At 41.8% G+C, this 14,013-nt stretch overlaps 1 protein-coding gene across 2 annotated transcripts; it reads left to right on the forward strand.

The window, feature by feature from the left end:
- The first annotated feature begins 1,357 nt into the window (after positions 1 to 1,357).
- On the forward strand, positions 1,358 to 9,856 carry LOC112182280 (putative disease resistance protein At1g50180). Of its 2 annotated transcripts, XM_024320725.2 has the most exons (4): positions 1,358 to 3,224; positions 7,471 to 9,348; positions 9,481 to 9,569; positions 9,682 to 9,856. In XM_024320725.2, the coding sequence occupies exons 1-3, from the start codon at positions 2,159 to 2,161 to the stop codon at positions 9,534 to 9,536; spliced, it is 3,000 nt and encodes a 999-aa protein (XP_024176493.1). In that variant the 5' UTR covers positions 1,358 to 2,158; the 3' UTR covers positions 9,537 to 9,569; positions 9,682 to 9,856. The 2 variants fall into 2 exon arrangements, with proteins under 2 accessions (XP_024176493.1, XP_040369094.1); XM_040513160.1 differs by lacking the exon at positions 9,682 to 9,856 and having other exon boundaries at positions 9,481 to 9,613.
- The last annotated feature ends 4,157 nt before the right edge of the window (positions 9,857 to 14,013 follow it).

The raw sequence follows: 14,013 nt of genomic DNA on the forward strand, positions 1-14,013 counted from the left end.
CAAAACGTTGAAGAGATGGAATCACAGATTTACTGGAAGACCTGTTGTGCTTTCCAAACCTCACCAAGATACCTGAAGGGAACTGAGGTTGAGGAGAACCACCAATTAGACATTTTACAGAAGCTCCAAAACTTAAGAGTGCTTACCTTTGAATTTAGTACTTTCGAGTCAGAGACAATGATTTTCCCAGAAAGAGGCTTTCCTTGTCTTACCATTGATAAATTGATCTTAAATGAGTTGAGGGTGGAGAAGGGGACCATGCCTACTGCATATTGAAGTTTTATCATTGCAAAAAATTGAGGGAAGTTCCAGATGGGCCTGAAATATATTACTGCCCTCAAGGAACTAAGAACTATGTACAGTGAAATCTGCAGTAGACTTGTTGAAGGAGGAGAGGATTTTGAAAGGATCAAAGATGTGCCTTCTGGTGTATTCACAAATATTCAAACCGAATAACAAAGGTGTGTAGAAGTAGAAGTAGATGTAGATGGTATAAATTGACTGTTTATATACCACATCTATACATACTTGTGATATAGTTAATACATTAAGAATTTATGTATTTACCTTTTCTGATTTCTCCTACTTATAATTAATGTGCACTAATTTCTGGTGTATTTTGTTTATCAGCTCGCCCTTATGGTATTCGAAAGGCTGCAGCGAAGGAACAACAAGTTTCGTTTGATCTCAGCTCCAAGGTGTTGTCCCTCAGCGCAGACATGAGTTACAGAATGGTGTTTGGGAAGAAGCTAGTATATGGATGAGGAGTTTAACGAGAGGGCTTTCAATAGTCTGTGATTCAATGGTTGCAATTGAATAGCAAATGTAGTAGGAATGGAGAGGATGGTGGAGGAACCAGACTTGGAGAAGTTGTAGATACCCAAAAATGTATGGGCAAATTGGGAGATACCTAATGCTTGAATTGGACATGACAGAGGAGTTTGGACTCTCGGTTCCAAGGGCCAAGCATCTAGTAGCTATTCCATCATATCACCTTCACTAACGATCATAATGCATATGTAATGTTTCCTACTTGTGGATTGTCTTGATTTTCTGCTTAATTATATTGGTTTAAATAAGTTTGGGAGGGAACGAGGGATGTTTATTTCCATAGCTGAATGGTGTTGCTTCGTATGTTTAGAGTACCGTGAGTTTAAATAAATGCTCCCTCTAGAAATTGGACTTTTCTCCATTACATATGTCATGGCTGCAGCTTACAACACATGGCTTTTCTGTTATCAGGGGCTTATTCTCTGTTGACCGAAAAAGAAAAGTGCGGTCCAATGAGAATTTTACATCAGCCCATTCTCATGACAGACCATTCCCTTGTGATCCGAGCCCACAACCCGGAGAGCCCAATGAAATGAAATTTAAGGCAAACGGACGCGCGCAGCGACATGGTGTTGGTGATGGCAATGCTTGGCTAGGTTCCTGTAGAGCTCAGGGAACGCCACCGACGTCGATTGGAGAATGAGGATATGAACCAGTGAGGACGGTGGGCACGTCGTCCACCGCCGAGCCAGCTATGCATCTTGGTCGGAGATGTTGGTTGTTAGCTAGGGTGGATTTGGGCGAGGAGTGGACTGGGATGGGTAGAAGAGTTGGGGGAGAAATGTTTGTCGTTTATTTGTAGGAAGTCAAGTGCAGCTTGCTCTGGTCACTTTGTAATGAGGTGGAAGTGGAGGTAAAGCACCGAAAGAGTAAGATTCCTTGGGAGTTAAGGTGTGAAAACCAAGGTGTTTGTTGAGGTCTTGTGCATGTGGAAGGAAATTAAGGTGTGGAAATTCTTGCTAGGAAACATTGAGTGGAAGGAAATTAAGGTGTGAAAAATTCTGAGGGACAGTCAAATTGGAGACAAATGATTTACCTCCAAAGTTGATGAGCCCATTAAGATCACAAAAGCTAACTATCTCGAAAGTAACTAGTTGAGGCCGGGGATGACGACAAAAGGAAAATGAAAAGTAGCACCCACGTACACGGTACGTTGGCTGACTTGGCTCCACCTGTCAGCCTTATTTTCAGACTGCATTAATGGAGGAAACTACTAAGAAGCATCTTTGCAGATAGAAGAAAATTTGTTTTCCATCCACTGCTAATTAAGAAGATTAATTTCACCAATTTGAGAGAGAGAAAAGAGAGAGAGAGAGGGAGGATCAGAATGGCTGAAGGTGTTGTTATTGTTGCGGCTGAAGGGATCAAGACCCTCGGAGACTTCATCATTCAGCAAGCGAAGTTCTTGAGCGGAGTCAGCTATCAAGTTGAGCTTGCAAAAGTTGAACTACACTTGATCCGCGGCTTCCTCAGAGATGCAGATGCAAGACAAGGAGAAGAAGAGGTAGTCCGCGTTTGGGTTAAACTGATTAGAGATGCTGCTTATGACTTGGAGGATGTCATTGAATCTTTTGCCTTGAAAGTGGCTTCCAGGAGGAGAGGAGGTACTGTGAAGATTGCTCTCAAAAGGTTTGCCAGCATCTGTAATGAAGGAGTTAACCGATACAAGATTGGGTCCGAAATTGAGGATATTATGACCAAACTTTCTCATCTGAGGTCAAGTTTGCAAAGTTATAACATCAGGCAAATAAGTGGGGGTGATAGTGTCGGCCGTGTCGCTTCTTCTTTTAAGAGGCAACTAGACCGACGGCTAACTTATGCTCATGAAGTTGAAAGTCATACTGTTGGCTTAGAGGAAAACACAGATATACTAGTGAAGGAGTTGGTGAGAGAAGGAAAGCGTCACCGTGTTGTTTCTATTTGGGGGATGGGCGGCTCTGGAAAAACCACTCTCGCAAAACAGGTTTTCCTTCAAAATGAAGTTAAGCGTCATTTTGATTGTTTTGCTTGGGTCTGTATATCTCAACAATGGGAAGGAAAGGATGTATTGGAAGATATTATAATTAAACTCACTTCCCCAACAGCAGATAAAAGGAGAGAAATTTCCAAAATGAAAAAGGATGAAATAGCAAGGGAGGTCTTTAGTATCCAACGAGAAAAGAGATGTCTGGTGGTCCTTGATGACATATGGACTCAAGAGGCTTGGCATTCGATAAAAGCTGGATTCCCAATCAATGAGGAAACAGAGAGTCGGATATTACTCACTACTCGCAAGAAAGAAGTTGCCTTGCTTGCTTCCAAAAATGATCATCTCCACCAACCTCGACCACTAGATGACAACCAGAGCTGGGAACTGTTTGAAAAGATAGCGATGTGTCGAAGCGACAAAACAGGTATTTTTGTTTTCAGCCAACTAATGCATATTTATCTGTACTTTTCTAGCCTCGGGAAGTTTTGCATTCCATAGAACACCGTAGTTCATATGGGGGAATTCATTGAAATTCCTATAGAATCTAACGGAAAAAAACCCACACATATTATTTTTTGGGATTTTGTCCATTTACCCTAATTTTAGGTCATTTATACCACTTATCCCATTAAGTTTTTTTTTTTTAATTCCCCCGTACTCATAAACACTCTAATAAGATCTACCTTAATACCCAATTAAGTTTTTTATTTTTTATTTTTTGAGACTATTTTACCCTCACTCCTTTGTTACATAGAGAGAGAGAGAGAGAGAGAGAAGCCATAAGAGACTTCGCCTGAGTCTGGTCACTGGCCAACGATCGCCAGATTTCTATTACCGATCACTGGCTATTGGACTTCTCTGGAAACTAAGTCGAAGGTCTCCAAAGAGGTCGTTGGAGATCTCATAGGTCACCAGAGAGGTTTATTTCCCCCTCCCCCAATAAACCTTTATTGCCCCCCAATAGACCTTTATTGGGGGGCAATAGAAGTTTATGAAACTTCTTCAAAGGCCCCCAAAGAAGTCTTCAGAGATCTCATATGGGGCCGGAAATATTTATTGCCCTCCAAATAAACCTTTATTGCCCCCAATAGAACTTTCGGTCGCCGGAATGGGAACTAATCTCTCTAAAATTAGACAAATAAAACTTTGATTAAGAAAAAAAATGAGGAAATTACATCAATTCAAAACATATATTGCCCCCCAGCAGCACTTTATTGCCCTCGATAAAAATTTCTTTTTTCTTTTTTGTTTCCTTCTGGGCATTCTTCCCTCATTTTACCGACATTGGATGATTGATTAAAGACCAAAACAAAGCCTAAAGAAGAGACAAAAGTCAAGACAAAAACAAAGCCCTAAAATGAAACTTGTGGACATAAACAACAACGTGCATTCAATCCCCACCCATTATTTAAGACTCAAAATAAGCCCAGACACCAACATCTCCTCTTTCTCTAGAATAAATGCGACAGAATAGAATTCACCATCTCCCAGTGGCAATTTGTAACACCATAGCCTCCAAGCATTCATCTACTTCCACATAACAACAGCGGAACATAACCAATCACCCGTATCAACGTTTCATTACTCCATCCTTCCTAAACTAAAACCTTACATCACTTGAACTGGTGAGCTTAGAACTACCGGAGCCGGTGATAATGGCCGAAATTTCATTTCAGAAGATCTGAACCCGCTTCTGAATGGAGGTGGTGGAGACCGACCAGATGTGGTAGGCGGGCCGTGCGGCTACGACGACCTGATGAAAGCCGGTTTCGGAATGGCGAAGATGGGGTTGAGGAGGCCAATATAGTGTGATCATCAGAGTCCGGAATCGAAATCAGGTCAGGATTTGTGTCCGCGACTATCTGCGGCTTAGGATCCGACAAAGGCCGGATGTTCGCACTCTTCGAGGCCGCACAGACCACAACCCAGTCATCATTGGCTGGAGCCTAAAAAACAGAGACGTGGACGAGCTTAAAGGAGCGGTGGAGTAGTAAATTGAGGAAGAAGATGACAATGGAGCAGAGGAAAACAGAGGAGCCAAGCTCTCTCCGCGAGTGGGCAACTGAGATGAGGCCGGAGAAGCTTTGAGAAACATGGTGACGATTTCGGAGAGAGCAAATTAGAGTTTGATGTGGGATTCAAAGGTTGAAGAAGAAGAGAGAGAGAGAGAGAGAGAGAGAGAGAGAGAGAGTGGCAGTGGTTGTAATTTATTAATTAGGCTGAGGGCAAAATGGTTATTTGCTGTTAAAGTGTGTAGGTAGGAACAAAAATCTGTTGCTAGGGTAAGAGACATAATTTTGGCTCATTTTGGTGTTTTGGGTCAATGACCTAATTTTTTTCAATCTGCACCCAATTATTTTATTTTATTTTTCTAAATTACATATATTGCCACTAGTTAAAGCTGATAAACATTAGACAACTAGCAAAATTAACGTTCTCTTTAATTACCTTAATTTTAGATTATTTTTTTTGGGTCCCATTATTATAGCATTTTTCCTTCTACTAATCATTAACGCTAGAATTATGGAGCCTTTCTTTACATATATTTTTTTTGAATTCAAAGGCTTTATTGATTTAAATGAATTCAAAGACTTTTTAGTAATTTAAACTTTATATATTAAAGGTAGATTTTTTGTTTTTCATCAATTTACTTGCAACCTGACTTAAAGGTAGACGTTTAAGTATTTAACCAATCTAATAGGTTTTTATTTTAATTACAACCTAAAGATTAGACGCGTACGTTTAGCTAACCTCACTTCTGGGAATTTTCATATCAACCTCTTTCTTAGGTATTCTATCATTGCGAGTTGACCATATTCTTAGGTTGAAAATCTCTAACTTATCCCTATATGCATGCATCTATCGATTAGGTAACAATTAAGAATGAACAATGATCAAATTAATATGACAATACACAAAAGAAAAAGTTCAAATCTAGAAATGGTTACTTTACCATAAGAAAATTCGGGGCACAATGATGAGAAAAGAAAAGATTTGAAAAACTAAATCTCATGAATAACATACCTTATTAGTAGATATCATACTTTCTAAAGAGAATATGGTCATGAATGCAAAGATGATACACAAGTTAACAACAACAAATTTGAACTTCTTTCTTATGGTCTACATGAACTGAACTAGTATTTGTATTTTTTTTTTTTTTTTGAAGAAGAAGGCAGTAGCCAATATATTGATCAAAGGCCAGAATGACCATTACATACCCTTCCGCTGTCATATAAGACAGACAAGAAGATGTGTTAGTACCCACAGTGGTACATAGAAACTAGGACACTCATTTGACATTGAATACATCATAGATATAGCGGAATCCTCCTTTGGTACTACGCAGGAGGCGCTAGAAAACTAGAAGGATCCAACCCCCCAACCTAACCCAGAACACAGTACATCTAGTCGCCTAGAGACCTCAATTGGTGTACAACTAGATATACTGAGAATTAAGTCGACAAGACTAAGACCCAGTACTACAACTAGATAAGGAAAAAACCACTAGAATGCCCAAAAAGGCCTTAAAAAAACTAGAAAATAAAAGAAGTAAAAAGCCCGCCCACCAGATACGGCCCAGTAGCCAAAGGGAGACCCAAAGGCCCAAGAACCAAGCCAAGGAGGGCGGGTCGGAGTGAACCCGCCTGTGTAGCCGGACCAGCACCGCGGCTTCCGACAGATCATCGTCGCCGCATCAAACCGCCACCAACTGACGATGTCGGCAGGAACGTCGTGGATCACGATTCTAGACCGAAATTTGATCCGATACTGGTTCGATCACCACAGCCTCCGTCCTCCGTCAGACCTTCTCAACCCCAAACCAGGGCACCGCAATGACAACCTGCCTCGGCCGCGCACCAGAATCCATCCGTCGCACCCCCCCTTGCTCGAAAAACCTCCGCCGCGCAGATCGGAACGAAAAACAAGGACGAGCCCCTCTGCTGGTCGTTCTCTCTCCGGATGCGACCAAGCCTCCAGGCCTCTGCTCCTGCCCAAAAACTCTTGGTCCTCCTCGGTGGACTGACACAACTAGTTCGCCCGTCCGACGACGACGTCCCATGGACGCACCGCCGGACGCGGCATAGAAAATTTCTTAGGGTTTTCGCTGCTCCGACTTTCTTGGAGCTCTAATATGTCTCTTTGAACTAGTATTTGTATAGTTTGAAATCATGGTGCTATATATAAAAGTTTTGCTTAGTGAAAATTTGAAATTGAAGCATGCATGAATTAAGCCATAAATCACATACTTTCAAAATGTTACTATTATACATCAACACTCTGTAAGGAAGGTTGCCTAAGGGTACATCAGGCATATAGAAAAACAAGAAGAAAAAAAATTAATTAAACATAAACACTTTACAACGATGGTTGCCTACGTGGATTAGGTGTAGATTAATAGAAAAATATGCTTGGGTTTTTCCCGATACCTCTTTAGAAAATTGGGTTTATATCTAATTTTTTCTTTTCATATATATGCAATTGTTTCTAACTTTTTGTTTCAACATATCATATGCATGTTGTAAATGTTATAAATTATATGCAAGAACAGCAATATTATATGTTCAAGCATATGATGACATTCTATCTACACAAAAGTAAATATGACAATCAGTTTTCAGTAATGACTAAATCTCTCTTACTGAAGTACTGCTTCTTTTCTTGTTCAGACTTGGAAATTTATGCAAAGAAGAGAGAATTAGGAAAGAAGATGCTTGTACATTGTTCAGGTTTACCATTAGCCATCAATGTGCTCGCTGGTCTTCTTAGTAGACGAGAGACGATTGATGAGTGGGATGCAGTACTTCTTAATGTTGATGTATACATAATGAGAGGCATAAATGTCCTTGAAAGAGAAAAGACAGGTCAGGAGTGTGGTGTTTCAGGTGTCTTGGCATTGAGTTATGATGACTTACCATCTCACTTAAAACTATGCTTTTTGTATTTAGCCCAATTTCCTGAGGATCATGAGATACGGGTAAAAAGACTTACTCAATTATGGATTGCAGAAGGATTTATAACTTCAACGTCAGAAATGCATGTTTCAGGGGAAATTTTGGAAGAATTGTCATATAGTTGCCTAGTTGAATTGGTGGAAAGATCTATGGTTCAAGTTGTAGAATATGGTTTAAGTGGGAAGGTGAAAACTTGCGGTCTCCATGATTTTATGCGAGACTTGTGCTTGCAAAAGGCAGAAGAGGAGAATTTTATCCGAATTATTAACTGTTCTACGGGACTGGTATCTAAGACACCACTAATTGGCAAGGTTCGAAGACTTGCCCTCCATTTGGACGAAAATGTTAAATATGATTTCAGTATAGATGGAAGAGATGAGCACATTAGGTCTCTATTATACTTTACCCCAAAAGGGTTTGACCAAAAGTGGAACAAAAAAGTAATGCGATCAGTATTCAATGACTTCAAATTGCTTAGAGTTCTGAAGTTTGAAAAAATAGAGAGAGAATTTCAGTTACCGAAAACGATTGGGAATCTAGTCCACTTGAGGTTTCTGAGTCTGAAACATAGTGCATATAGTGGGTTGCCATCATCTGTTTCTAATCTGGTACTTTTGCAAACTCTAGATCTGCGGTATAATTATTATTTATATGAAGGATCTTGTTTTGGTCGGGAGAGGGCAACCAGAATCAGAAATGTGTTTTGGAATATGGAGCAACTGAGGCATTTATATTTACCTTGGCGTCACTATATAAGTGAACAGAAACTCTCATTTGCAAGGCTGTGCAATTTGCAGACGTTGGGTGATCTTCCAATTGAGAAATGTGAGTTAAATGATCTTGTTCAGTTAAGCAATCTAAAGAAAATATCCATAATCGTATCACAGCCTAGTCACTTGGAAAAGTTCAAGAACATGTTGATATCAAGAAGTATAACATATGAGCATCTTGGATCGCTATCTTTGAAGCTAAACCGAGATGATAATGAGGATATAGCAAGAGATATAGTGTTAAGGTGTCCTTATTTATACAAACTACGACTGCTTGGGAAAATGACGGAGTTTCCAGAAGAGCTCCTGGGCTATCCAAAACTCACCAAGATAACGCTGGTTAGTACAGAACTGAGATGTGACCAGATAGATATAGTGAAGATGCTGCCCAAGTTAAGGGTGCTTTACCTGGGTCGTGATGCTTTCAAATCAAAAACAATGGTTTTCTCCCCAGGAGGCTTTCCTCATCTGGAATTTCTTACACTAAGTGCTTTGTTTATGTTGAACGAGTGGAGGGTGGAGAAAGAAGCCATGCCTAGTCTTCAGAGATTGCATATTGAATGGTGCTTACAATTGTGGGAAGTACCAGATGGGCTTCAGCATATTACTACCCTCAAGGAATTAACAATCAATGTGATGACCAGTAGATTCTGCAGTAGGGTTGGGGAAGAAGGAGAGGATTTCTACAAAATTAAACATGTGCCTTCTATTATAATCACAAATATTCAACCGGACTACAAGAAAGACAAGGAGCCAGAAATGGAGGAAGCAGCAGGTGCGTCTCGAGTAGTTGCTAATGACTATGAGGAATCAACTGTGGATGGTATGTGACTAATTGATTTTGTCCGTTTTATAACAGCATAGCCTCTTATATTGTGATCAAATTAATAGTTTTATTAATTAAATTTTTTACTTTTATTCCTGGTGTATGGTAATGTATCTTGATTATGAATAGCTCCTCTGCCTCCTGAAGAAAAAACAGAGGAAATACAAGCTGCATCCACTCCTTAATTAGTTAAATCCACAAGTTCGACTTTATATATGGTCAGTCTTTTCTCCCAGTCCCTGATAACACCCACATATATTTATAGTTCTTTGTGTTTCACATAGAATCAGACTAATGTGATGTATATATCTGGTGTATTACTCGTTGCAGCTATTACAACAGATGTGAACAAGGCTATACGCTGTTTGCAGTGCTAGATGTCCTAGCTTTGTATATATTTGTAAATTGTAATCCGTCCAACAACCTACTTTCTTCGCAGATTGATTACCCTTTCATTTTCAGAACTTCCGGATTACTTCACCTATAAGCTGTGAGCAAAATAAAAGTAGTAATTTCATTGTATCAGTAACCAGTTCTTTTTATTGTGGCCTGTGTTCAATATCTGGGACGCTGAATATTATTGGGTAAATACTAAATAATAACAAAAGGAGGGAAAATTGGGCTATGTTCTTTGGGCTTTATCAGATAGCCTAGTCGAACGGCCCGCCTTTAATTCTTCCCCACCCAAGAATCCCCAATTCCCTTCTCTTTCCTCAGTCTTTCTTCCCCGATTGGCTTTGCACAGAAAACAATCGGTTTTTTTTTTCCTGAATTATGCTTTCTTTCCTGACCTAGGGTTTCAAATTAGGTTTGAATACGTTTCTTATTTATCCTCCGAATTTGATTTTTACGGTATAATTAGTTCTCTAGGTTTTGTTTTATAGTGAGTTATGGGTTTTATAATCTTGATGGATTTAACTGAAGAAAAATTATGAGGCTTTATAAAACTCGAAAAACAGTGATGCAAGTGCTGAAAGATCGGGACTACGTAATTTCACATTGTGATATCAACATTACATTGTTACAACTGAAGAACAAATACGAAGAGAACAAGAAAAGAGAATACGTGCCACATGTATTAAATTTAAATGCTGAAATTATAACAATTTAAAACTGTGCACTTATCATCAGCGGTCAGGTACACTTGTTCCTTACATTCCTTCCTTTAGGTGAGCAACTCTGTAAAAATATTATTACAACCAATCCAGTTGTTTTAAGCTACTCCAATATTGTACTAGACTACTAATCATCACCCCTGTAATTAAATAGATGTATGTGTATCTACTAGCTAGCTAAATTTGTAGCAGCTACAATGGAGCTTCCTACATGCTTCAGTAAAAGGAATACTTAATTTTTTACTCGTTCTCGTTTTGGTTGAACTAGCTTTTGTTAGTGTGAGTCATCGTTCCCTATTAGGAATAGACTACAAGGGAATATATTGTTGTAACTACTTACCTTGTATATGTTGTGTAGTACAGTAGTACACAATAGTTGTCGTATGTTGTAGTACGATTGTAATCTGTTTATATACACCACAGAATGGGTGTAATAAGATATCAGAAAATTCATTCTCTATATCTCGTCTTATCTGACTTGGTATCAGAGCAAAGATCCGAGAGGACTTTGTCTCTTATTTTCTATTTTTATTTTTCTGAATTATTTCAAAAACCCCATTGTTAGGGTTATTGTTCTCTTAACGGCGTTACTCTCACGTCCGTTCAAGAACGACCAGATCGTCTTCTTCTTGGACTTCAACGTCATCAGACCAGCTACCTCCATCGCCTGTCAACATCGGCTTCATCTTCCTCGTTCAGACCCAACCTTTTGCTTGGGCACCAGAAATCAATTTCTCCAGAAAAGTTTCCTCCACCGCACCGTCCGACCGTTTGCTTTGTTCGGTGACAACATCATCAGATCGGGTTCACATTAGACCAGTCGAAATCAGACCCGACCCGCTACTTCCTTAGCCCCGTCGCGTCGAGCTCCTCAGCCCCAGATTGACAAGCGACGTCATTCAACCAAGCTGCTCCAATCCCATTCCAGACGGAGCCTGAGCGGGAGTTTATCTTCCACCTCTACTAGTGGCTAGGTTTCAGTGGGCTAGAGGGAATCATGCGCTCAACCGCCGTTGATCAGTCGCCCTACAGCTCGGCCTTCAGGCACTTGTCTGTTGGGCTACATGAGATGTTCTTGGCAACCTCAAAGAAGCCCCGGGTGGAGTAGCAGCTCAGGGAGGAGATCGAGGGTCTCCAGAGGGAGCTGGCGGAGGCCAAGGACAGGTTGGCGGATAAGGAGCTGCAAGCTGTCTGTCGCCGTTGAGCGGGACGTGGAGCAGAATGACCATGTCTCCAGGCTAGAGCAAGACATAGCCTTGTTGAAGGATCAAGTGGCGGCAAAGGTGAAGAAATTTGAGATCCTTCAGCGGAATTCTGCCGCTAAGTCTGCTGAGGTGAAGAGGTTGGAGGATGAGGTTGCTCGTCTAGGAGCGGAGGGGAGTCGTGCGACATCTGCAGCAGTGGAGGCGTTTAAGCAATCGATGGAGTACAAGAAAGCATTGACTGAGGCGGCGAAGGCCAGTGCTATTGCCAACGTGGAGCTGCTGAAGCAAAAGGGCGCCATTGACTGGGTCAAGGCGCCCCAGTCCGTTAGGTCGTCCAGTCAGAACGCACCGCCCGCGCAGGCTGTGGTTTGCGCCGAGGTTGAGGTTGCCCGTTCAGGTAGTTGGGAGAGTGGTGTGCGTCCCGCGGACGACTCTCAGCAAACACCGCCTCCTACTCAGTCCGAGGTCTCCCGTGCTGGCTTCCTGGCCGCCCACACCCGAGTGGATGGTACCATTATAACGCCGAGCCCTACCACTCATGGGTCCGATCAGACGAGCCGTCAGTCCGAGCAACAACAGCTGCCGAAGGGCGAGACTGCCGCGGATGCCCCTCGTCTATGAAGATAGCTCCACAGCCTGAAGTAGTGCCACTGAGGCCTTTATCTTTTTTTTTTTTTTTTTTTTTTTTTTTTTGCGCCGCTAAGGCCTTTTGTAATTCAACAATATTCTTGAGCGGGGAGTCCCAACCCCTAAAATTGCAATTGGTATTTTGCTTTTGAGATGAACGTGTTTATCGATTGTATGTTTGCATGATTATGGACTGCTAGAGTTTTGACTGCTGTTTTGTGACAATGAAACATTAAAGGGATTAAAATTGTTCCAAGTGCACGGTGTAGCGGACGTAGTCCGCTGAACTTTGTTGGCGTTGCCCTTTAATTCTTATGCTTGGACTTGCGACAATGGTTTGAATAATTCCTCGTTTCATTGATAGCTGATATGTTAGCGTTTTACAAAAAGCGAGGTTGTACCCGTTGGGTAGCTTCCCTTAGCTAAATATTGTGTCAAAAATTTAGCTAAGTCAAGATGCTCTAGGGTAGCGGGATGTCTACTTGTAATAATACCGAAGGTGTTCGGTATTCCAAGGGTGGGTCGTTGTGACGCCATCCTTGTCCATTAGGTAGAAGGTGCCGCGGCTAGCGACTTCCACAATTTTGTATGGACACTCCTAAGTTGTGCGAAATGTTGTTGGCGGTGGAATGACTTTCTTCATTACCCAGTCCTCGAGTTGGAGGTTCCAGGCTTTGACCCTGGCGTTATAGAAACGCGATACCCGCTGCTTGTTTTGAAAATTGTGCAAATGGGTCTTGTGTAGTTTTTCCTCTAGGAGGTCTCTGTCGAGGTTGACGCCCTCTCCGTTGGTCTCGGGGCAGTAGCCTTCGACCCTAGTGGTAGGTTGAGTTACCTCAATGGGTAGGACGGCCTCAGTTCCGAACATCATACAGAATGGTGTTTCACCAGTGGCGGAAGTTGGGGTAGTTTTGATGGCCCACAGAACTTCCGGAAGCTTCTCCGCCCATAAACCCTTGGCGTCGTCGAGTTTCTTTTTTAGCAGTTTCTTGATTATCTTGTTTGCTGCTTCGACCTGGCTGTTGGTTTAGGGATGGGCGACAGATGCGAAACTCATCGGGGTGCCTAAGCTAGCAGTGAAAGATATGAGTTCCTTGTTGTTGAACTGTGTGCCGTTGTCTGTGATGATTGTGTAGGGGACACCATAGTGGCAATAGATGTTCTTATAGAGGAAGTGAGTTACCTTGGCGGTGGGGATTACCGTCAGTGGCTCTGCCTCTATCCACTTGTTGTTATAGTCGATGGTAACAATGATGTATTTGAACTGGCCCTTGGGGGTTTGGAATTTTCCCATTAAGTCCAAGCCCCATGTGGAGTGAATCCATGGACCAATGATGATCGACAGTGGTTCCGCCGGGGCATGTGGGAAATCAGCATACTGTTGACATTTGTGGCAAGATCTCGATACCCTCCTGGCGTCGTCACCGAGAGTAGGCCAAAAGTAGCCTTATTGCATTGTCCGATTGGGCAAGGATCTGGTGCCCGAGTGGTTTCCACATTCTCCGCCGTGTATCATTGCCAGAACGACCTTTCCCTCCTCTGGGGTTAGACACCGGAGGTTGGGGTGGGTGAACCCCTGGCGGTAAAGCTTGCCATTCTGGATGTTGTAGCGGTTTGCTCTCCGCTTGAGCTGTCGTGCTTCAACCTTGTCCTCTGGCAATGTTCCATTGCGCTTATATTCGATGATCTTGTCCATCCAACTGGGATTGACCTCA

Source organism: Rosa chinensis, chromosome 1 (genome assembly GCF_002994745.2).
Source record: "Rosa chinensis cultivar Old Blush chromosome 1, RchiOBHm-V2, whole genome shotgun sequence".
NCBI classification, from domain to species: domain Eukaryota; kingdom Viridiplantae; phylum Streptophyta; class Magnoliopsida; order Rosales; family Rosaceae; genus Rosa; species Rosa chinensis.

Excerpts from the sequence above, each read along its gene's own strand:
- LOC112182280 (XM_024320725.2), top strand. The coding sequence starts at position 2,159 with ATGGCTGAAGGTGTTGTTATTGTTGCGGCTGAAGGGATCAAGACCCTC. Across the intron at positions 3,225-7,470 it reads GTGTCGAAGCGACAAAACAG|ACTTGGAAATTTATGCAAAG; the intron begins GTATTTTTGTTT and ends TTTCTTGTTCAG. Across the intron at positions 9,349-9,480 it reads TGAGGAATCAACTGTGGATG|CTCCTCTGCCTCCTGAAGAA; the intron begins GTATGTGACTAA and ends GATTATGAATAG.